The sequence below is a fragment of the Pelodiscus sinensis genome, chromosome 12 (genome assembly GCF_052426305.1).
Source record: "Pelodiscus sinensis isolate ZL-2025 chromosome 12, ASM5242630v1, whole genome shotgun sequence".
NCBI classification, from domain to species: domain Eukaryota; kingdom Metazoa; phylum Chordata; order Testudines; family Trionychidae; genus Pelodiscus; species Pelodiscus sinensis.
The window spans coordinates 32,074,438-32,099,537 of record NC_143063.1 but is presented as its reverse complement, the minus strand read 5'-3'; the positions used below and the strand labels follow the sequence as shown (position 1 = coordinate 32,099,537).

The following is a 25,100-nucleotide window of genomic DNA, read 5'->3' as shown; positions in this document are numbered from 1 at the left end:
GTTTATGAAGAATCCCTCGTGTTATTTAGGGCACCCTACTGCATAATTTTAAGGGGAAAATCCATTGATATTGCCCTGGAATCTAGTTGCTCAGACAACTACGGTAAGTTATCACCAGCTTTTCAAGACAGGCAGACTGCAATTATGAAGGTAACTGAAAAAGGTGAGGAGTTAGGGGCAAGGAAGAGCATGGAATGCAGCAGCTGAGGACCGCAGTGTGGGGAAACCAAAGGAACATGAAGTAATTGGGAAAAGGTAATACAACAGTAACTAAAGGAACAGAAGGATCAGCTCTGTACAACCAAGGCTGCAGTGCAAATCATAGTTTTAAATTCAAATGCGGCAACCAATAACTACAGGTTGAATCTCCCAAATTTGGGACTCTCTGGTCTGGCAACACCCGTGGTCTGGCAAGGCCACGAATTTTTCTGGACCAAGAGTCCCAGGAACGGGAGTCAGCTCAGAGAACGCGGAGTCTGTGGAGTCCCTGCTGGGCCAGCAGTAGCTCAGCAGGGGACCCCAGTGTCAGCAGGGCCAGGTGGCATCTGGAAACCTCCACCCTGGCCGGGGAACCCCCGGTGTCAGTGGGGTCAGGTGGCTGGAGAGCCCAGGGCTAACAGTAGCTGGGGAACTCCGGGAACGCCCCCAGCAGCAGGGCTGGTATGGTTGGGCAGCTCTGATTGAAAAACCCCTGGTGGCAGCAGGGCCACACAGTGGCCTGGGAGCCCTGGCCAGGGAACCCCCGGTAGCAAGGCCAAGCAGCAAACAGGGAGTCCAGCCCCAACAGGGGAATCCCCGGTGGCAGTGACGCTGGCCTGGTGATAACAGCCAGAAAACCCCAGGAAACCCCTGGAGATACTGGGGCTGGTGGCAGCCAGGTGGGCCTGGCTGGGGAACCCCTAGCACAACTGATGGAAAGCAGGGTGGGGAACATTGGTTGGGCCAGCTTTAGTGGGACAGTGGCAGGGCAGGGTACCCCAGCCTCGGGAGCTCCCTGGAGAGGAGCCGGCAGCAGGGAAGGCAGGAGAGGAGCACTGACCTCCCTTGGTCTGGCAAACTCCCTGGTTTGGGACAGCTCAGGTCCTGAGGGTGCCAGACCAAGGAGATCTAACCTGTAGAACATAAAATGTTTTGGAGGTATTTCCCCACTGTATGATCAGTAATTAAAACGCACAGAGTTGTCCATAGTGGCCTCTGCTATTCATCTTTTCTACCTTCAGCTACTTTGCTTACCACTAATTCCTACTCCATCATTTACTGCAGCAACATTTTTGCAAAAAAGCAAAGTCTTGTTCAGTGCTGTTAAAATGGTCGTGCTTGGACTCAAACACATTTCTTCAAGTGGCTCACTCCACAGACAAGAGTCCTTAACTAAGCGCTAGCAATCTCACACTTTGACCTGGCCACAGTTACTGTGCTATGAAAGTATGTCACACACTAACACCCCAAACCATTTTCCGCCTTTCAGGCTGAGGATTTGGGAGTGGTGGGGAGAAACAAAGAGAGAACCGATGATAGAGGGTGCAAATCACCAGCATGATCTGTGTGCTCAGCTGGAAGATGGGTTACCACGTTCTGAACAAATCAGGGTGTGTGTTGCTTTCACTTTTAGCTCAAGTACAGTAAACGACAATCAAGTTATACAAGGATCACTTTGGCCAGATCCTTATTTAAATGGAAGAGACAGTTTCCTGACACGTTGGAGAAAAATCCATTATTCACTACTGTTGCAACCTGTAGCCAGAACCAATGAACGCAGGAGAACTGCCAGGTTACCTTTACAAATGAGGGAAAGAGGACAAAGATATCAAAATGCTTGCATATGACCAGCCCATGTGAAAAGAGCAGCTCTCTTAAATTATACTCAGGCAAGTCTGAAATGATGGTGGCTACATTTGCCAAGAAGTGTTACAAGGAAGATTGGGAGGCATCTTGGGACCTTAAATACTGTAGCTGATCATCCAAGGGATACAGAGCAGGGCTGTGGAGAGACTTACCGGGCCCCTTAGCAAGGCAGGAGAGAGTCTGACTCTGTGACCCCAGAAGGAAATAGTCCCTGGCCTAGTCCCCTCCAGCCAGATCTTCTACATTGCTGGATAGTGCCAAAGGGCCCAGGGCTCCAGCACAGCCGTTTGTGGCAGCCAGGAGTCCCCTTTGCCTCTCCCTCACACCTCCCCCTCCGTTGAGATGCAGAGTAATATAGGTAAAAATGTCTGAAAACCAATCAAGGCCACAAGACCAGCCTCTATGCCAGAGCCACTCACCTTTAGAAGCCCCAGGGGCCAACACATAAGTGTGCTTGCACATACATGCAAATATATGCAAATAGCTTCTTTTGCACTGACTGGCACAAATACAAATATTAAGGCAAGAGTACACAACACACAGGCCCCATTTAAGTCAATTCTACTGATATTAATAAAATGCAATATTTACCCAATTTCCACCCATATGACAGCACTTATAATAAGCAATGACAGTTCAGGAATTTAACTACTAAAATGCATCTCAACAGAAGACCATTATATGGGCGGATAAAGAAAAGTTATTTATTAGTTCCCATAATAGAAGAACTAGGGGACAACAAATGAAATTAATGGGTAGCAGGTTTAAAACTAATAAAAGAAAGTTCTTCCACACAGCATGTAGTCAACCTGTGGAACTCCTTGCCAGAGGAGGCTGTGAAGGTAGGACTATAATAGAGTTTAAAGAGAAGCTAGATAATTTCATGGAGGTTAGGTCCATAAAAGGCTATTAGCCAGGGGATAGAAATGGTGTCCCTGGCCTCTGTTTGTCAGAGGCTGGAGAGGGATGTCAGGAGACAAATCACTGGATCATTGTCTTTGGTCCACTATCTCTGGGGCACCTGTTGCTGGCCACTGTCGGCAGACAGGCTACTGGGCTAGATGGACCTTTGGTCTGACCCAGTACGGCCGTTATGTTATTATTGATTCGCCGTTGTGGAGCGTGTTCCTAGTAGAGGCCATGTTCAAAGGATCCCACCTGCGGGCTGTGTGTTGAGTCCCGCCTAAACCCAAACCACACCACGGACCGCAAATGGGCTGCGGGCCATGTGTTGAGTAGCTCTGGACTAGTCTGAAGTCTGACAGAGAGGTCAGAGACAGACGTTAGGTTGTCCCTACATTTCTCCATGATTTTTCTTTGGGAAGAGAGCTTAGGGCCAGGGTGGTAGTTGAAGACATTGTCTAAACTACAGCACATGTGTGTTATCATATTTGATTGTAGTTTTCAAGAAAGTTGCCAAGTTTCTTCTTCTGAAAAAGACAGTGCTTCTCATTTCAAATGAAAAACATGACAGTCTCAAACATGAAAGGCTAAAATCTGGTTTGAAGAAGCTAAGCCCAAAGGAAGAGAAGAAGGTACAGTGATGATTCTAGAAGCAAAATGTTTCCTTAAAAAAATTATGCATAAAGATGACAAAATGAGTAACCATAACAATAAAAAAGAATAAACTAATTGAAAAAAGGTATAGTTTCAAATCTGATCAGGATGTAGCTGAAGTTTTACTACTGTATTTATAGACGAAGTAAAACCACAACACACAGATAGAAGAATTTCAGCTGAAATTACAGCCACCTCATGAGACACCATGTTGTGCCACAAGACGGTGTTCAAAGCTGCTGTCGGTAACAGAGTAAAGTCTAGGGTCTGAATCAAATTCATTTTAGACTGCTACTGCTCCTTAATTCTCTCAGGAATAATTTAATGACAGACTGATTGGCTGTTGGTTGCTAGTGATTTGTTACACAATGATATTAGCTGTTTGAATCACAATTAAAGTAGTATCTGAAATGTGTCAGACAGTGACTCTTTCAATGTAGTACTCATGGGGCAGACATTTGACTGACAACAGTAAGTTCACAAGGCTAGATTTTCTAAAGCCTGAATCCCGTTTTATGACACATATTTAGCACTGTATCACATGTTTGCACCCACAACTGACAGAATGTACTAATATTAGCTAGCCACTCAGTTACAACCCAATGAGGATGGGCATTGAGCTGGCTCAAAAATCTCAGCAATGCTAGATGGCAGAGTGGGAGACGGAGACAGGAGAGAGGCTGATCTGGAGTTATTATTTGTACAGGTTGTACCTCCCTTAACCAGGACTCCCTGGTCCAGCAACATCCATGGTCCGGCATGAACTACAGATGTTTCTGGACCACACAGCCCAGGAAGAGGGAGGTCTGGTGGCGGGGCAGGAGCACCAGAAGGGGCACTAGTGACTCAGCCAGGAGCCCAGAAGGTTGGGGGGAGGGAGGGAAGGACAGGCAGCATGGCGTGGAGTTCTGGCCCCAGCAGAGCTCCCTGGTTCCAGTGGCTGGGGAGCTCTAGCCTCGGACCTCTGGCCCTGGCCAAGAAGCTCTGACCCCAGCAGTATCCAGGGAGCTCTGGCCCTGTCCCCAGCTGTGGAGCTCCGGACATGTTCTGGCTCTAGCAGCTGGAGAACCCTAGCCCCAGCGACCATGGGTAGCAGGTTCCCCTCCCCGTTAGCCATGTCTCTGGAGGTAGCACGCTTGGGGCAAGATAGACACGACCAGAAGTAAAAGGTGTCATGTCACCCCTCTCAAAGGGCTTTTCCCACCATCGTCCTACCAACAGGGATTAGACTGGCCCCCACCAAGCCCCCCACATGCAATTTGCATCCTGCACTTGCATTAACACAATGTGTTTGACATTCACTCGGGGGCAGAGACGCTGGGGGAAGTGTTCCCTCTAAGGCTATGTCTACACTCACGGCTTCTTGCGCAAGTACAGCCGTTCTTGTGCAAGAACCCACAAAGCATCCACACTGCCAGCCTGCTCTTGCGCAAGGAAATTTACAGTATGGCGCGATAAGAAAGGGTGTCTTGTGCAAGAGCTACGCTCTTTTCTAACAGGTGTAAGTTCTCTTGCGCAAGAGGGCAGTGTGGATGCTCGGCAGGGATTTCTTGTGCAAGAAAACCCTATGGCTAAAATGGCCATCGGAGCTTTCTTGGGCAAGCGAGCGTCCACACTGCCATGGATGCTCTCGTGCAAAAGCACAGCTCGCACATGGCAGTGTGGATGTGTTCTTGCGCAAGAGTTCTTGCTGCCCCCACAACTCCTCACCCTCCTCAGCTGTCCTGACTCCTGCCCTTCTCACCGCCCTCAGCCCTCCTGCAACCTGCCCCCCTCCACCAGCCCTTCTCTTCCCCTTGTGTCCACTCCTCCAGTAGCCCCACTCTGTGAGCTATCCCTCCTCATCCCCTCTTCTAACACCTCCCTCTACAAACCTGCCCTGCCTCTCTCCTCTGGTGCTGGTCCCTCCCCTGCAGGTGTCTGCCCTTCTGCTTCACCCCCAGAATCCCCTGGCACCTGCACCTTCCCTTACTCCTGCACCCTCCTGGTGCCTCCCCCTTCCCTTACTGCCCCTACCCCCTTTGCCTTCTTTTTCCCTGATGCCCACCCCCTCACTACTCTCTGCCCCCATTCCCCTCATGCCCCTCTGTGCCCTCACACATGACTTGCTCTATCTTGGCCTTCCTCATGCCCACCCCTTCTTTCAAGCCTTCTCCCAGAACCTCCTCCTCCAGCCCCCAATGACCTTACCCTTTCCCCTCCCAGCATCACCCTGTCCCCCCTCCCACTGACACTTCCCCGTCTGCCCTTTTCCTCAGTCTGCACTTGGCCCCCTGGCATTTGTCTCTCCTCTATCCTGTCCCTTTGGTGCCTTCCCCTTTCTTCCTCCTCTCACCCCGTACAAGCCCCTTCCTCTCCCAGCCCTTCCCCTAGTTTTCTCCCTTCCCCTCTGCACAAGCCCCTTCCTCTTCCGCCCCTTCCCCTTTCTCTCACAGCCCTCCCCTACCTTCTGACTTCCACTTTGCGGGGCCGGAGTCTGCGCTCCGCCCCAGAAGTCCCCGAATTCCAAACCCGCAACTCAGCTGTGTGGTGCCGAGCAGTTTTAAAGTCCCGGGCCGTGACATCACGTCACGCCCGGCTGTCTCCCTGCCCACCAGTTTGAGCACGCAGCGCATGGCAGCAGCAGCCGGCAAGTGGGAGCTGATTGAAGGTTGTGCATGGCAGGGACGGGGCCAGGGCCAGGGGAAGAGACCCATCTCCAAATATTGGTGGAACAGGGCCCCCGGCTCTGAATATTGCTGGAGCATGGGCACCACAAGCCCATATAACTCGCCGCCCATGCCAGCAGCAACCAGGAGCTCCGGCTCCCAGCAGCAGAGCTCTGGCACCAGGCAGCTATGGAGCTCTGCCCTGGCTGTGGAGCCAGGTGGCTGCAGAGCTCTGCCGCAGCATAGCTCTGGCCATGGCACTCTGGCCCTGGAAGCAGTAGGGCCGGGGAGAGCTCCAGGGGGTGAGGCAGCAGTGGGGGCAGGCTGGAGCCCTAGCCCAGTGGCAGCATGGCCATGAAGGGAGGGACCTTCCCCGGTCCAGCAAATCTCCTCATACGGGACTAGTCAGGTCTCGAGGGTGCCAGATCAGCGAGGTTCAACCTGTAGTATCTTAGAACCTAGAAGCCCAAGTCATTGACCCTAGATGCTGTATAAACTAGGGATGTAAAATCCCGTTGAATTGGCTAACTGGTTAAATATATTGTTTAACCAGTTAACTGACTGAAGCTAGGCTAGAACCACTCCCACTGGACTGGAATACCTCCCTCCTCACCCGCCACAGGCAGGGGCTGCTCCCACCCAGACAAAGCAGCCCCTGCCTGTGGTGCATGTCGGAGCAGCCCATGCCTGCGGCGGGGGTCAGGGTGCCCCACAGGCAAGGGTTGCTCTGGTGTCCTGGTCAGAGAAGCCCCTCCCTGTGGGGCACCCTGACTCGCTGCAAACAGAGGCTGCTCCATGTGATGTCAGAGCAGCCCCTCCCTGGGACAGGCCACAGTTCCCCACAGGCAGGGGCTGTTCCTGAGTCCCAATCGGAGCAGCCCCTGCCTATGGGGTGACCAGGCCCACCACAGGGAGGGGCTGGGCTGTGGCAGGCAGGCAGCTTCTCCAGTCCCACCGGTAACGTTAACTGTTAAGGGTAAAGCTTACCGGTTAAACCTTTAAATCCCTAGTATAAATACCAAACAAAAAGACAGTCTCTGTACTCAACAGCTTACAAAAGGGATGGACCAAAGGGGGAGCAAAAGCAAGACTTCGTCAGCATGATAAGCAGTGGTCTCAGAACACCAATGGCCTAACTGTTGCCTTTTTTTTTAATAGGCATCAAGGAAAAGGAGCTTGAGGAGAATCTGGAACAATAGAATCGAGTTTGTTTATGGAGGTATTGCCTTAGAACAAATTAAACTCTTCCAGGCAACTGTACAAGCTGATCACAATAGTGTATGCCAGCGATACTCAACATGAGGTCAGCGGCCTGTTTGTTTGTGGCCCGCAGTGCAGTTTGGGTTTACGCTGGACTCAACACGCAGCCTGTGGATGGAATCCTTTGAACATGGCCTCCACTGGGAACATGCTCCACAACGGCGAGCTGTCTCCCAGGCAGGGTGAGCAGTGAAAGTCGCAAGCGGACGGGCTTGGCTGGAACAGACGGGTACAGGGTGTCGATGTTTCTAGCCTCCAGGGAGGAGGTGCTGTGAGCACCAGGGCATTGTGGAAAGTGCAAGCTGCTTAGCCTTGTGGGCAGAGTCTCAGGGTATGTCTACACTAGCCACCCTAGTTCGAACGAGGGTGGCTAATGTAGTCATTTGAACTTGCAAATGAAGCCCGGGATTAAAATAGCTCGGGCTTTATGTGCATGTTCCCGGGCGCCGCCATTTTTAAATGCCTGGTAGTTCGAACCCCCTGCCCGTGGCTACACGCGGCACAGGCTAGGTAGTTCGAATCAGGAGCTCTAATTCGAACTACCTAGCCCGTGCCACGTGGAGCCACAGGCAGGGGGTTCGAAGTACCGGTCATTTAAAAATGGCGGCGTCTGGGAACATGCAAATAAAGCCCGGGATATTTTAATCCTGGGCTTCATTTGCAAGTTCGAATGCCTACATTAGCCACCCTAGTTCGAACTAGGGTGGCAGTGTAGACCTACCCTCAGAGATGCTGACTGGCTCACACTGGCCTTGTTTGTGTCCGGCACCATGGCTTAAGGCTTAATCTTTGTATTCATGCCCATCAGTGTGAAAGAAGCTATTTGCATATATATTTGCGAGTATATGCAACCACAAGTAAGTTGTGGCCCTCGGCATGTGCTATGAGTATCACTGTGGCCCCCGGGGCTTGCAAAGGTGTGTAGCCCTGGTGTATACATTAAAAATATTGAGATACAATCTTTGGCCACACTAAGTTTAACTGTAAGTGGCCTCCATCATCACCCAATATTTCAGCTGTGAAATTAAGACCAGGTTTTTCTTTCATTTTACTTCCTTGTCTTCAGACTTTCTGTCCACTTCCTGAAGCTGGGCTGAACAACATAAACAGCAGAGCAGGGCACAGCAAAGCAATATCCAGGCAACTGATATGCACAGCCATGATATCCAAGGATGCTGTAATGAGTAACATAATCATCCCATTGTCTTTCACCTTTAAGAATCAAGCATTGGCAGACAGATGGAACCCCAGACCTAACCGGAGTGGAGAGACTGAATAAAGGCTGTAAATTTGAAGAAGTCTGTTGCTGCTGATAGGCAGGAAGTAACTTCTGAAGAGCTGACAGGGAACAGATAGGGAAAGAGCCTTTCCGTTAAGCATTCCACACTGGATCCATTGCCAAGAGTTGGCCCTCACTCGCTCCTCTCCAAACCTGAACACATGTAATTTTCCAGCAGACATTCTGAATGAAAACAGAAGCTCTTTACAGTCATATCGTGCATTTTTAAAAAAATCCATTTACAAGCATACTTATTTTATTAGGGCATTTTTACAGAATCTCTCTCTTGGCCACTCAATTCTTGAAATTAAAAAAGCTTACATTTAACTATTTTAACTTCCATCTAAATGTATATAATCTGGAAAACAAACCTCTGTTTCAGTGGAATGAGTTTGTCAAAAACCTATTATAGAAGTCTGAGGTCTACCATTCTCCAAGTAATTTCTGCAAAAGAGAGAGCTGAAACTAACATTTCCTTTTAGCTTCATTTTCATTGTCCAGCATCTCTAATTCATTCTCCAAACCACCACTTTACTTTACAAAGTTCGGGCTGTTTTCTCCTTGTTCTTATGTGCAGCCATCAATTTGAAGTTTATAAACATACCAATCAGTCTGCTGAACCCAATCTCCCTCCCATAATTTTACTCCTGTAGTCATGTTATTAAGCATTGTAGGATCATTCACATTGCAGTTACTAATGGAAACATGGTTTGTGAAATAAAAATAAGTCCTATAAAGAAATATCCAAATGAATAGTGTTAGAATCATTTCCCACCCCTCTCACCTCCATATTCATTTATTTTTCCCATGCAACAAAGCATGTTTTCACATATTAGACACTGCAACTAAAAAAATTCAGGATTTATGTTAAAAAATTTCTGCAACCAGGGTAGGTTCCCACCCATGGCAAGACGATCAACATCCAACACATTCAGAAATGAATAATGATTTTGGGAGTTGAGCACTTTCTGAAAATCAGGCCCCTTTAAGACATCTCAAATTGGGCACATATTAAAAATTAGGTATCCAAAAATTATCAGTTGCTTATGAAAATCTTTGCTAACATTTTAAGGGTGAAAATGACTTTGTGGCACTGAAAGAGATGGGCCAGGTCAAGATTATTTCTTCTTTATACGGCTCCTGCCATTTGTGTGTGTTTTTTGCATAAGCTTTGCAGGAAGTAATGTTTCTTCTATGAAAGTGACAAAATCTGCCATTTCTATTTAATGTTTTTACATTTTCACCTCTTTATTTTTTAACTTCTCTTGGTGTATGCGTGTTATTTTTTAAATTCCCTGGTATTCAATCTCCTATCCTCTCTCAAGCCCTTGCACCTTACTACTTACCAGTTCTTCTGCCAAGTGTTTCTAGTCCTAGACATTAGCAGAAGTTACTGTCTAGTGTGATATATACATCACTAGCAATAGAGGCCAAGTGCTAGTAGTTTTCCTCCTATTTAAGCTAAAGTTTTACTAGAGTATGCTCAGCAGAATCATCTTCCCTAATGCTTAGAAAATTGTGCAACATCAGATGGGGATAGCGCACCTAGAGCGTAAGTTTGCAGCTTCTCATAGAGCTGGACAAACTTGACCTATTGATGTGTGTGCTTGTTCTGAGCCAAGGTGGTTATGAACTTGTAACTACAGAAACCCCTCTTAGTGCGTTTGAAGAATTGATCACCTGTCAAGAGTCCTTTGTGCAGCTGGCATGATTTCTGATAATTATTTTTCTGTCACCTACTTGGACATTTGTACACACTGTTAGAGCCTACAAATCTGTAGATATCCGTTTTATATTTGCGGGTATCTGCATCCATGAACATGGATGCAGATATCTGTGGCTCATTTTTGCGGACATGGATGTGGATGCGAATGCAAATACAAAATTGCAGATATCCACTATATGACTGCAGGTATCCACATCTATGATATTGGTGGTTCATTTTTGTGGATTCATATGCAGACATGGAAACAAATTGTGTATCTGCACAGGGCTCTGCACATTGTTCCCCTCTGCAGCTTTTCTTAAAAAAACAAAAACAAAAAAACAACACCCACAACTCTACCAACCTGCTGAAGTACATTTTCAGACTACATGAATATCTAGTGCTCAGTCTTCATGTTCAATGAACTTGTGTTTGTGAAACAAGGTATCTGACAAAATTAAGGAGACAGGTGCCAACACTGCAATACAGACAGATTTGATTTTAAAATCAAATCATGCAGATCTTCTAACATTCATAACAACTGTTGGCCTTGTTTATATACACATAAATCAGTATCTAACATGAATAGATATAACCACAGTCAGACCATCGACAGAATAAACAAACATTTTAGATGGAGCAAATGGTTATGTAAGCAGAAATTAAATGTGACATACTAAGTCACAAAGTCCATTTCATTGATGGAATAATTAAAAATCTATGTCTGCAACAACTCTGCTCATCCAAGAGATTGTTGAACTTCAGCATTCTCGACTGCCTGCCACAGCAATTAAATATGTTCTGCAAGTTCACCACCCCCATCTTTACAGAGGAGTTTTTGATTTCTCTATTCTGACACTGAGACATTGTGACTTTGGAAAATACAGTTATTGTAAAACTACTGCAGCTCTCTACAGTAACAATCAGCTTTTACAGCAACATAGGACAACATTCTAAACTCTTAGGCTATGTCTAGACTATATCCCTCTTTTGAAAGAGGGATGTAAATTAGACATATTGAAATTGCAAATTAAGTAAGGATTTGAATTTCCCGCACTTCATTTGCATAATCGCCTCATGGCGATTTTTAAAAGAAACGCTATTTCGAAAGCCATGGTCTAGATGCGGTTCTGTCAAAAAGAAAAGCCTTTTTCAAAAGATCCTGTAAACCTCATTTTTTGAGGAGTACAGGATCTTTCAAAGAAGGCTTTTCTTTCCTAAAGAACCACGGCTAGACTGCGGTTTCACTTTCGAAATAGCGTTTTTTGAAAAAACACCGTGACGCGATTATGCAAATGAAGCACGGGAAATTCAAATCCCAGCTTCATTTGCAATTTCGATATGTCTAATTTACATCCTTCTTTTGAAAGAGGGATGTAGTTTAGATGTACCCTTTGACTATAAACCTGGAACTCAAGTAAAGTATCCTTGCATAATAGCATACACATCTCAGCTGCATGTCAATATGTCAAAATTTTCACTGTGATCTTTCTTATACTGACACATCTCATGGCAATCCTATGCAGCACAGCTGAAGGACTGATCCATTCTTTCATCTCACTGTCACAAATAATCATTTTTTAGCTTTCTTTCCAGAGAAGTTTCTTTCTTATCTGCAATAATCCCATATTCCTTTCATATACTGTATCTCAATAATATTTAGGTGGCAAATGAATTTCTAATTAAAATTAAAACAAAACACTGTTGCTAAAATAGCTGAAATGTAAAAGCCACAAAATAACTGATCTTGCATAAGGGGGGGGGGGGCGATAGCTCAGTGGTTTGAGCATTGGCCTGCTAAAGCCAGGGTTGTGAGTTCAATCCTTGTGGAGGCCATTTGGGGAAAAAATTCATCAGGGATGCTGTGAAGGCAGGGGACTGGACTCAATGACCTTTCAAGGTCCCTTCCAGTTCTAGGAGATAGGCAATCTCCATTAATTTATATCTGTATTAGATGCTGGCAGAGACTGGTGCATTTACTACAAACAGTGGAGGTCAGGCAAAACCCACGCAGCATTTTTTCTTATTGCAGCAAACATTGGTGCTGCTAGGATTACTGTCACTAACAAACTGAATTAGATGTGTAAGGACAAGTAAATTTGGTCCCCAAAGAAAAATCAGTATTTGTATGTGGTCCTCTTATGCTGTAGGCTATGGGTTTCAAATACCATTTCAATAGCAGATATAATAGAGGTTAAAACAAAGACATAGTATCAGTGTTTCCTGGTATTGAATAAAAAAGGTTATTTCCTGAAAATCTGTATAATTTCAGTTTGCTATTCAACCAGCAGCAGAAGATGAATCTTTTCTGGTACAGAGGCCCAGTTTGTTACCCTCAATGACTCGGTGGTAAAATGCTGGGGCCCTGATTAACCAATCTCTATAAAAAAGAACAGTTTTTACAACATACTACAAGGCCCATGGGAGTGGACCAAATGACCTAAAAATTATTTTCCTATTTAATTTCTAGATTTATTGTGGATAAACTGTTTACACAGAAAGTTTGTTACAGAGATGGGCATGTCTCAGATAAGGTTAGGAAAGAGTCATAACACTACAAACCAGTCAAAGGACCAAAAAAAAAAAAAATGTTTGAACCTCTATACTGCCAGAGCAGCCTCTGCAATTGTATTAAACTTTAAAAATCTTCAGTTAGTTTTTAGATAACTAAATACCAGCTTGAAATTGTTGATTGAGCAGATAATGGAAATAATGAAACTAGAAATAGGAATATGTATGCTTCCTGAAACATTACTCAGAAATTATGAAGCTTGTTATTATTGAAAACTAGCCAATTAGCCCGTCATAAGACAGGATTTTCAGGTCTCTCCTCCATGTCGATCTTCTCTCCTGAGCTTCCAATCTCTCTCCTCCTCCTCCTGCCTCCCCCCGCCAGCTCTCCTCCACCTCCTGCCTCTCTCTCTCTGTCTCTTCACCTCCCCCTCCTGCCTCTCACTCGGGGGACCGCAGAGCCCACATGGTCATTTGGGCTCCGCGCTCCCCGTGTTGCATGGGGACTGCAGCGACCAAATGGCTGCATGTGTCCCCGCGGCGGCCCGGCTGAGCAGTGCAGAAGTTAGCCGAGCGTCACGGTGGAAGGTGAAGGATGTGACTCAGACAACAGCGTCGCCCAGAAGGAACAGCCAGCATTACAGAGTCACAGACACTGGGCTACTATATTATTGAAAATGCTTTTAGAGGATGTCAAATATGAAAGTCTGCAGGATTCCTAAAATAACTGCCAGACTATAGAAAAAGCACCACAGTATTTTCGCTGAGAAAATGTGTGAAGCACACAATCTGCCATATGAACAAAATAGGGTTAAACGTGTGGGTAAGCTGTACAGCCTGTATTAGAAACACTGAACATATTGCATCCCTGATTTCTGTCGTTATGCAATTCAATGTAGTCAGAAAACACAGATAAAATTCTTCTTATACCATAGGAGCATCCTAACTTTGCCCAAGCATGCAAGAAGCTTGAGGGCCTCAATTTGTATGCACACTAGAGCAGCCTGGAACCATCCTAATTATCAGGGCTCGACAAATAATACAATCTACTCGCCCGTGGCGAGTAGACTGTAACCCAGAAGAGCCGGATTCAGGCGATCTGCACATGCGCAGATCGCCGGACAGTGTGGCTGGCGAGCCCTGCTAATTATTAAAACTGCAGTGTAGAATTCTCTCCTGCAGATGCTTACCTCAACATGGAGAACTAGGGAACAAGGTTGGTTTTGGATTACTGGGATTTAGCAATTCCCAGGTATATTTGCAGTTTTGCCACAGATTTCCTGTGTCACCTCAAAAAAGCCATTTAACTCTTCGCTTAGCGAAGATGCTATCTATGCCAATGGGAGAGCTTCGCCCATCTACACATGTATTCCTCTGTCCCAAGAGCAATGTTATTCTGGCATAAGTTGGTTGTGAGATCAAGCCACCGAGGTCAATGGAGTTACATGACTGTAGAGGAAGGCAGATCTGATTCACACATGCTGACCTGTTTCTATCAGAATTTTTTTTTTAAATAAAGTAATAGATAGTTCACCACCTAAGATTTTAAACTGGGCTTCTGCAAGAAGCAGGTGTTAGCTGAGTCATAAGATCTACCTGTATTACTCAGCAGTCACTATCAGGCTTGCTCCAGTGTAATATGCATTAAATCTAGTATTTACCCTACCTCCAAGACAATGACACCGTCACAGTAAGCAGTCTTGCCAAGTCTTATTTACAGGCCTACCAACGTGGGGAGGGGCAGAGTGAGGACAATTGTCTTGGGGACCGGTGATTCAAAAGGGCCTGGGGCTCCTGGCCATTGCCACCACCAGTGCAGCAGTGGTGGCAGCCGGAGGCCGGAGTTCTTTAAATCACCACCGTAGCTCCGGGTGGCACTAAGGGCTGGCTGGAAGTGGCATGGTCCAGGCAGTGCTGAAGGCTAGCTGCCTCCAGCTCTGTCCCTTTCACCCAAGTCTCTGTCCCTTTGGGGAACCGGAGTGCCACCACTGGGCTCTTAAGCCTGGGCTCATCTGTTAATGTGCACGGTTACATGCAGCCCCCTCCCCTGCTCCTGCCGCTCCTTTGCTGCTGCCTCTGTGTCAGAGATAGCAGCATGGGGAAGGCAAGTGTATACCAGCTCTAATGGAGCCACCTTCTCCCCTGTGTCAAAGACAGCAGCATGGAGGGGGCAGGCAGGAGCTGGTATGCACGGTGCCGCCTGCTCCTCTGTGCTGCTGCCTCTGTATCAGAGGCAGCGGGAGGGGAGAAGGTGGGAATGATACTCAGGGAGCCGGTTCCCACAGGGCTGACTGCCTCCCCCACTGCATGTAATTATGTAACCCTGTGGTGTCCAACAAGCTAGCCAGTAGCCACATGCGGCTATTTGACTGGTTCAGCATGGCTAGTTGGCCTGAACAATGTGGCTATTTGGCCAACTGAGTGTGGCTAGTTTTCTACAGTGGCTACTGTTTCAGAAATTCACGGTAACCCTAATACACTATTTTTGACATCCCTGGTATTGAGGCATCCCCCAATTACCAGTTTCTGTGCATCTCCTTGTCCTATCACCCGCATGGCTCAGAATAGGGTGTGTTGACATTAATGGTTCCTTGAGAGTTGTTTGCAAATATGCACATTTGTCTGTTAGGTAATTTGCAACAAATGTCACATACAGGGCAGCAAAATCCCACGGTTTTGCATAAGGTTAGTTTTGGCTGATCCACCAGGACTATAGGCCTAAATGTACACCACAACAGAAATTTATATTACGGTAGATTACTACAGGCTGAACAAAGGCGTGAAAAGACTCATTCACATACGTGAACTACATACAGAGATGTCCAAAAGTTAATACAGATGTAGATGTGCAACAGATCGACATGGTGACACACTTGTTCATTTCAGGCAACCACATCTAAAAGTGAAGCTCATAGCAAGCAATAAACGAGGATACATCCAAAAATGAATCGGTGCTTCTGGCATTTCTTTCCCCACCCCACATTTCCTGTATTTGTGAACATGAAGACTACTAGTCTATGTTTCATATAGTCTCCGGTATGTAACCATATCAACGCAGCTGACTTCTCCTTGCTGACAGCACAATTTTCCCCTCACTATAACACAATCCTTGTGTTCATGTTTACAAGAGATTTAGCATATATCCTCACTCGAAGTGTCCAAAAACAGCAGCAGGTTATTACAAACACATTTACTATGTATTTCAACAACTTTTTGTTTTGACTTACAAATCTAATAAAATGGATTCCAAAATAATTTTTGGACAGCATTTCTCAAAGTTATACAACAATTAAGAGTATTTTTGTCCACCTCAGCCATAAATAAAAAATGCTGGCACTGCTAAAAATTCTCTCATTCGAGGTGGAGAAACTGCTAGAAGACAATTCCAGATTTATTTAATTTAACATCCTATAATCTCATTACATTTCTCAAGACACACTACATTGTGGGTGTTCGAATTGGACATAAATAAGATATATATTTTACTCAGCATACATAGCATTTATTCCGGATCTTAAGTTACAGTAAAAGACAGGCATAGTTTAAAGAATAAACTTTAAATGTTTATTCAGCTACTTTTACAATATGAAGATTTGGATGAAAACTTACTGTAAGATTCCAGTTGATCTGTGGTATTCTTGTGTGAAGATTTAGACTGAACATAAGCAATAAAGCTCCAGTAACTACAAATGCACTACAGCTCACAAACTCAAAGAAATAAAGGCCTCCACAAGGGGAGCATTCCATGATTGTCTCTATGCAGATGAATGCAATAAGTGCCAAAACCTAAGGGGAAAAAAAACAAATGGAAAAAATATAAATAGATTTCCACATTTTGAAAATAGCCACAAGTATTCCTGAAATTTCCATTGGGAACATGATCACTTTACTCTCAAGAATGTGCAATTTCAGTTTAGACTAGCGCACTGACTAAAAGGAACTAAAGCAAGATTTTTGTGCATGTATCACAAAATTTATAGTAACAAAATTAAACTGATTTGAAGTCAACGTAACCACTGATCACAGGCTACTAAAAAAAGGCCCCCCTTTAAGCCCAACATGCAAGTGACAAAGCAAATATTTAATTTCTTTTTTAAACAATTGACATGTCTTTTCAGAACTTGGAGAAAATATCTAACTGATTTTTCCTATTAGTACCAATAATATGCAGATCAATACCATTTTAAAATGCTTTTTCCCATTATATTTATTTAAAGGGTCATAGTAAACTTAAAAATCTAGTCAATTTCAATAAAAATGTTAGAAGAGCGTCTAATGTTACTCCTACCTCCACATACCTCACCCTATTGTTATGATTTGGAAATATTAATTCCCTATTTCCGCAAATACTTAATCTCCCCTCCAACCTTCACTGCTGAGTTAAAGCCTCAGATAAAGAGAAGAGTCTCAAGTTCTGATCCTGAAAATGCTTATTATATTCCTTGAAATTTTCACTGAAACTCAATGAACATGGAAAATTAAGCACATGTATAAATCTTAAGTGTTTGCAACACTGGTGCTTAACAGACTACAGTATACATTTTAACTCTGTAAAATGAAAACTAAGATATTAGCAAAAGCCATAATAGGTATAAATTCAGACAAATGCAATTTTCAAGTTCACAGTTCCCTTTTAAAATAACTTGTGAAAAATTGAGCAGGTGACGACTTCTTGGTTCTTCATATATTGTGACTATTCGTGAACTTTATCGGTACAACTTAAGAATCCTGGTTTTACTATGAAGTTACAACTGCACTATGACTCATTGGAATGCAAATCATTAGTGTGTTAGAGCAGGCAGAAGCTCTTTCCTTCAGCTTTTCTACAGGGGGCTGATGAAATGAAGATGGAGTACATCAGCCACAGAACAAAGGAACCAGGTGTTAGTAGGGAGCCACAAACTTAAACTGAGGCAGGACAGGAACTTTGAGCAGGAGCAGGCAGGCAGGCAGGCAGAGAGACAAGCAGGTGGCCAGAAAGATGACCTACAGGGAGGCTTCATGTCTCTGAAGGACAGACATAAGCAGAGGAAGGATCCTGGACATCCCAGAGGGCTCGTCCCAAGCCCAAAGAACACTTCCGAGCCTGAAGCAGGGGAATACCTAGAGACATGGATCTATGTCTTATGCTATTAAGTGAAGAGCAATGGTGTTTTAGAATCTGTGCCAAGTCTATCTGTATCTGTACACTTCATTATCGCATGCCACTGAAGAAGTAAACAATAAACCCAAAGTACTTATGTGACTGGAGTTCTGGGAAAGGATGTGTCTAAACTTTCTACAGGGCCATAACAGTCTCAGGAGCAAAGCAGTTGGTCTGTGGAGTCTGTTTCCAGAATGGGTCGCAAGACACAATTTTACCCCGATTGCATGCCTAGAGACCTCACACCAAGGACAGGGTCTCTGGATTCATTTACTCTGAAGGCTTAAAGCACAAGGGACCCAGTGAAGTGGATCCCCTCATAGCAGTCTAGTGAGTGTCCAACAGGAGTTCAGCCAATTCTGTAACATAAAAGGCAGCCAGAAAGATGCTTGATTTTCATTGCCCACCCCACCCCATAAAAAGCATTTTCCCCATTTCTCAGAAATTCTGTATAACTGGAAGGCTCAACAGTGACCAAAGATAACATGGCTAGAGTCCTAAGAGATTAAATTAAGCAACTAAAAGGAGGTGTGAGATTTTAGTCAAACTATTTAAACTCTATTTCTGTGTTAGTGTCTAAATGTAGAACAAAGGGAGAAATTTAACTTTCTAGCCTTTTTTATATATCAAATAGCAAAGCATATCAAAAGACTATGGGAACCCATAATAGAAAGGGAAATTCTACCTCCACTGAATTTAATTGCAAAACTCCCAGACTGTTCAATGAGGCGATGTTGTGCATACAGTTCTCTTAGTTCCCATATTCTTACCCGGCATGCTAAGCACTGAGTCAGTATGTTCATCTTTGGCAAACGCCATAAAACTCTGATTCCAAGCATACTCTTCTGCTCTGGCCTGCCTAAAGGCTAGTATCACGAGTTTCATCAATTCAGGGCAGAAGTGCTCTCCCATTTCAGTTCTCACAATCTCTGTGAGGTCCTCACATCTGCCAGGTCAAGTCAGCTCTGGGATGATAAAACTTCTGCCAATAGGAATAAGTTGGTGAAAACAGAAACGCTCATGTCCAACATCCCTTCCTACAATGGTTTTAGCAAAATGCAGGACAATGTAGCACTTTAAAGACTAACAAGATGGTTTATTAGATGATGAGCTTTCGTGGGCCAGACCCACTTCCTCAGATCAAATAGTGGAAGAAAGTAGTCACAACCATATATACCAAAGGATACAATTAAAAAAAAAGAACAAATATGAAAAGGACAAATCACATTGCAGAACAGGAGGGGGATGCGGGGGGAGGGGGGGGAGGAAGGAAGGTACCTCTAATATCATCAATTCACAGACACTTACCTTCCTTCCCCCCCCCCCTCTTCCCCCCGCATCCCCCTCCTGTTCTGCAATGTGATTTGTCCTTTTCATATTTGTTCTTTTTTTAATTGTATCCTTTGGTATATATGGTTGTGACTACTTTCTTCCACTATTTGATCTGAGGAAGTGGGACTGGCCCACGAAAGCTCATCATCTAATAAACCATCTTGTTAGTCTTTAAAGTGCTACATTGTCCTGCATTTTGCTTCAGCTACCCCAGACTAACACGGCTACATCTCTATCACTACACTGGTTTTAGATATCCTAAATGACTTTCTGTAATGCCCTTAGAGATTTAAAAGAAAAGAAGGAAAATGAATATTTTCGGTTCTCTTTTTTGTCCTCTCTTTATAGATACTTTAATATGTGATCCTTGATTATACTGAAGACTCCCCTCTCTTCAAATTATGGGAGGAAATAAGGTCCAATGCTTAGGGCAGTATCCTGGAACTCCGAAGACATGGGTTCCCGTTTCTGCTTTGCCACAGGCTTCCTTTGTGAACTTGGGAAAGTGACTTAGTCTCTCTGACATCATCATCATATGGACCCATGGGAAAGAGACCCTTGAAGAATTTCACAAGGATTTCAACATCTTCCACTCCCACCATCAATCTCAACCTAGACCAGTCCACACAAGAGATCCATTTCTTTGACACTACAGTACAATTACATGACGGATGTATTTCCACCACTTTATACCAGAAACCTACCGACTGCTACACTTATCTTCATTCCTCTAGCTTCCATCCCAGACACATTACTCCATCTACTGTTTATAGCCAAACCCTAAGATACAACTGGATTTGCTCCAATCCCACAGACACAGACAAAAACCTAATATAGATCCACAGAGTAGGGCTGGGAAAAACATGGCCCGGGGAACCCGATTCGGCCCGTGGACCACTGAAATTGACCAGCGGCTAACTTCGGGAAGCCAGGGGCAGAGAAGCTGGGATGCTGCCAGGTTGGTCCCGCAGAGCCGCCCTCTCCCAGGCTGTGCAGTTCCCCGCCAACCGCCCCCCCCCCCCGCACTCCCACTCCAGACCCCTCATAGCCCCCCTTCCAGTACTCCGGCATATCTGATAATCCGGCACCCCCTGGGTCCTAAAGGTGCCGGATTATCAGAAGGTTACTATCATTTGTTTACTTCTTCATTGTATCCCTTGTGTTATATAATGGTCATGCCAATTCACTTTCAGAATATGATCTGAAGAAGTGGGGATGCCCCATGAAAGCTCATCACCTAATAAACCATCTTGTGAGTCTTTAAAGTGCAACATGAATGCTTTTTTTTGTTTTCTTGTAACAGAGGTATGAATAAAGACATTGGCTGGATGGCCCACTATATTCCACATCCTAATGATATAAAAATGCAAACAGGTACTTAAGAACTATTAGCACCTTCTCTATCCGCTTCACATAGCATGGACAATAATTTACTATTTCTTCCCCTTTTTTCCCCTTCTTTTTCCTTCTCCCCCCCATCCTCTATTTATTTAGAAACTGGATCTTTAATAATTCCATTCATCTGAAGAAGTGGGTTGTGCCCATGAAAGCTCATACCACCATCTACATGTTTTGATAGTCTCTAAAGTGCTGCAAGACTATTTACTTTCTTCATTGTATTCCTTTGTTATATATGGTTATGCCAATTCACTTTCAGAATATGATCTGAAGTAGGTCTGCCCCATGAAAGCTCATCACCTAATAAACTATCTTGTTAGTTTTTAAAGTGCTACATATTTTTCCTTTTGTTTTACCAAGATCAGACTAACACAGCTACCTCTCTATTACTTTGCAAGACTATTTGTTGTTTTTCAAGCTTTTCTAGTTATAGACTAACCCGCTGAAGCTTTAGTATCTGTGGTTCCCAGTTCCCTATCTGCAATGGAAATTAATACAACTTTCCTCCCTCAAATGTAGTGAGCGGGGTAAACACATGTAATGTAACTGGGGCCATATAAGCATTTGTAGGATAAATATAAAATTAAAGAATTAAAGTTAGCCTAAATTTGGTTAATAACATTTTTTCCTTACAGTTTATGGCCAGGCAGGAAAAGGCCTCAATCAGTCAGTAAAATACGGCAGTGAGAACAGTAAGTATTATTTGTACAAAAGTATGGGAAAGATGATGTATGGTTCCCAAAGTATCTGATAAAGTAAAGGAGATGTATAGAGTAAACACTCTCTAGTCCTGCAACATCTGTGGTTCAGCACAATTTTAGTTAGCTAGATGTTCACTTATCAAGGGTGTGGCCAAGTTTCACTTGGACCATAAAGTTTGTTTATAGCCACCTGTCCTTGCTTTCAGTGTTCTGTGCTGATAATTTAGCTCTAATTTAACCCTAAATGTCTTCTAAGGGTCCAGGAAACAGTGGAAGTGTTGGCAATGCTGCTAGACAATATTAAGCTCCAGTGGTTCAGCAAATTCTCTGGTGTAGTACTGGTGTGGTCCCAAAGATGCCATACTAGAGAGATTCAACATGTAGTAAAAAATGGTCTTAAAAGAAACAAGCGCACACCTTGACGCTGTTCTGCTTGTATGCAAGGATGGAGGAGAGAAGATAAAGGACAGGCCTTGGGAAGAAACAAGACCTCAAGCAGTCAGTCTTAATGAGATTAAGACTGGAAATAAGGCTCAATTGTGTCAAATTAGCTTTTAGCTCATGTCACTAATTGGCATGACATCACTTGTTTATTAAAAAGAGTATAAAAAGTAAACACTTAAAGAGGTTCATTGCCAATACTTGCCTGACCACGTAAGACCAATATAGATCTAAGCCCCCCAGGGTTTTACCCATTTGTAAGTATCTTGATCAAATGCTTAAAGGTTTTGTTCCTGTTTTGCTGCAGCAAATTGCTTGTTAGTTAGACTTTAGGCATGTCTGGAGCAACTATACAAACAACATTTTACCTTTGGATTTAAGAAAGCAACTTACGGTTAAATTAGTGTTTGGTGGTTTCCCATATCAATATTATGAATTTCAAGGAAACTCTCAATATGTCTTTGATCTGTATATTTAGTCATTGTGGTGTGATTATAGGTACGAACAAAGATTCAACTCAATCCAAAACCCTTATGAACACAATCTCTCCATCACTACTACAGCATAGGGATGTAAAAATCCCATTTAATCAGTTTAACATTAGGTTTAACCAGTTAACTGATTAAGTGGGATCCGGGGCCGAGGACCATTCCAGACCAGCTGGAGCAGCTCTCAGCCCAAGGGGCTCCCAGCTCCCACCTCAGTGTGCAGGGCTCCTGTGGGGCTGCAGCAGCCCTCCGCTAGCAGTAGGCCATGGGTAGGGTGCTGCTCTCAGGAGCCAGTTAACTGGTAAGGGTGGTGCTTACCTGTTCACATCCCTACTATACAAAGCACCTATGCAAAAGTCCAGTCATGAAAAAAAACAATCAATTTTTGCTAGCACAGGTATTTCTACACATGTTGCAATCACACTTCTCACTGTAACTGGTGACATCTCTTTATTGCAGTGTTTCTCAACCTTTTTTTTAATAAAGTACCCCCTTAAAAAAAAGTATAAGTACCCCTAGTACCTACAGTTTTCAGAGACAATTTTTCTTCTACCATTGCAACACATGTATTTAAACAACTTACTCGTAGCCAGGCAGGTGGTGACATTTTTGGGTATAAAAAGTACAAAAATAATAAAGCGCTGCAAAACTTGAAACAAAAATTCAGTTTTCTCCAAATTTTAGTTGTGTTGACATTCCCCCCCAGACTTCTCTTGAGTACCCCTAAGGGACTCGTACCACTGGTTGAGAAACACCGCTCTATTGCACTATACACCTTAAATTGCTCCTTGCTTGCCTCACTTCCTCTTCCCATTAACTTTCTCAAAGAAGATTTTCTAGAGGACTGTTCCAATATTTTCTCTAAGAACCAGACATCTGGGAAACTACCAATATACTGTATACTTGCTAGAATTTCAAATGCATTTAGTACACAAACTTCAATATAACCAGCAACTCTCAGAAGATAAAAAAGTTAAGTTTAAAGAAAAATCCAATTACATTGAAAGCCTAGACTTTTTGGACCGTTAATTCAGCTCTCTTTATGTGACTAGTAAGAATATAAGAACATAAGAATGGCCATACTGGGTCAAACCAAAGGTCCATCCAGCCCAGTACCCTATCTGCCAACAGTGGCCAATGCCAAGTGTCCCAGAGGGAGTGAATCAAACATGTAATGATCAAGCAATCTCTCTCCTGCCATCCATCTCCACCCTCTGACAAACAAAGGCTAGGGACACTATTCCTTACCCATACTGGCTAATAGCCATTTATGGACTTAACCTCCATGAATTTATCTAGTTCTCTTTTAAACCCTGTTACAGTCCTAGCCTTCACAGCCTCCTCAGGCAAGGAGTTCCACAGATTGATTATAGGCTGTGTGAAGAACATCCTTTTATTTGTTTTAAACCTGCTGCCCATTAGTTTCATTTGGTGGCCTCTAGTTCTTATATTATAGGAACAAGTCAATAACTTTTCCTTATTCACTTTCTCCACACCACTCATGATTTTACAGACCTCTATCATATCCCCCCTTAGTCTTCTCTTTTCCAAGTTAAAAAATCCCAGTCTCTTTAATCTCTCCTCATCTGGGACCCGTTCCAAACCCCTAATCATTTTAGTTGCCCTTCTCTGAACCTTTTCTAATGCCAGTATATCTTTTTTTTTAGATGAGACCACTACATCTGTACCCAGTATTCAAGATGTGGGCGTACCTTGGATTTATATAAGGGCAATAAGATATTCTCCGTCTTATTCTCTCTCTCTTTTTTTATCCTGTTTCCTTTTTTGACTGCCGCTGCACGCTGCGTGGCTGTCTTCAGAGAACTATCCATGATAACTCCAAGATCTCTTTCCTGATTAGTTGTAGCTAAATTATAATATGATGGGGGCTATGTATAGTTGGGGTTATTTTTTCCAATGTGCATTACTTTACATTTATCCACAATAAATTTCATTTGCCATTTTGTTGCCCTTAGTTTGTTGCCCTCACTTAGTTTGGTGAGATCTTTTTGAAGTTCTTCACAGTTTGCTTTGGTCTTAACTACCTTGAGCAGTTTAGTATCATCTGCAAACTTTACCACCTCACTGTTACCCCTTTCTCCAGATCATTTATGAATATGTTGAACAGGATTGGTCCTAGGACTGACCCTTGGGGAAAACCACTAATTACCCCTCTCAATTCTGAAAACTTACCATTTATTCCTACCCTTTGTTTCCTGTCTTTTAACCAGTTATCAATCCATGAAAGGATCTTCCCTCTTATCCCATGACAACTTAATTTACATATGAGCCTTTGGTGAGGGACCTTGTCAAAGGCTTTTTGGAAATCTAAGTACACTATATCTACTGGATCCCTCTTGTAGACGTTTGTTGACCCCTTCAAAGAACTCTAATAGATTAGTAAGACACGATTTCCCTTTACAGAAACAATGTTGACTTTTGCCCAACAAATTATGTTCTTCTATGCATCTGACAATTTTATTCTTTACTATTGTTTCAACTAATTTAGCCGGTACTGACTTTAGACTTACCGATTTGTAATTGCCGGGATCTCCTCTAGCCCTGTTTAAATATTGGCATTACATTAGCTATCTTCCAGTCACTGGGTACAGAAGCTGATTTAAAGGATAGGTTACAAACCATAGTTAATAGTTCCGAAATTTCACATTTGAGTTCTTTCAGAACTCTTGGGTGAATGGCATCTGATCCCAGTGACCTGTTACTGTTAAGTTTATCAATTAATTCCAAAACTTCCTGTAATGACACTTCAATTTGGGACAAGTCTTCAGATT

The 25,100-nt window shown here is 43.8% G+C and overlaps 1 protein-coding gene across 1 annotated transcript in view; it reads right to left on the bottom strand.

Annotated features, from left to right (window-relative positions):
* Positions 1 to 25,100, bottom strand: part of CMTM4 (CKLF like MARVEL transmembrane domain containing 4) — a 72,386-nt gene that overhangs the window by 14,271 nt on the left and 33,015 nt on the right. Inside the window, exon 2 of the mRNA XM_006130547.3 lies at positions 16,415 to 16,591. Coding sequence (XP_006130609.2) covers positions 16,415 to 16,591 — 177 coding nt within the window. The remainder of the gene's footprint in view (positions 1 to 16,414; positions 16,592 to 25,100) is intronic.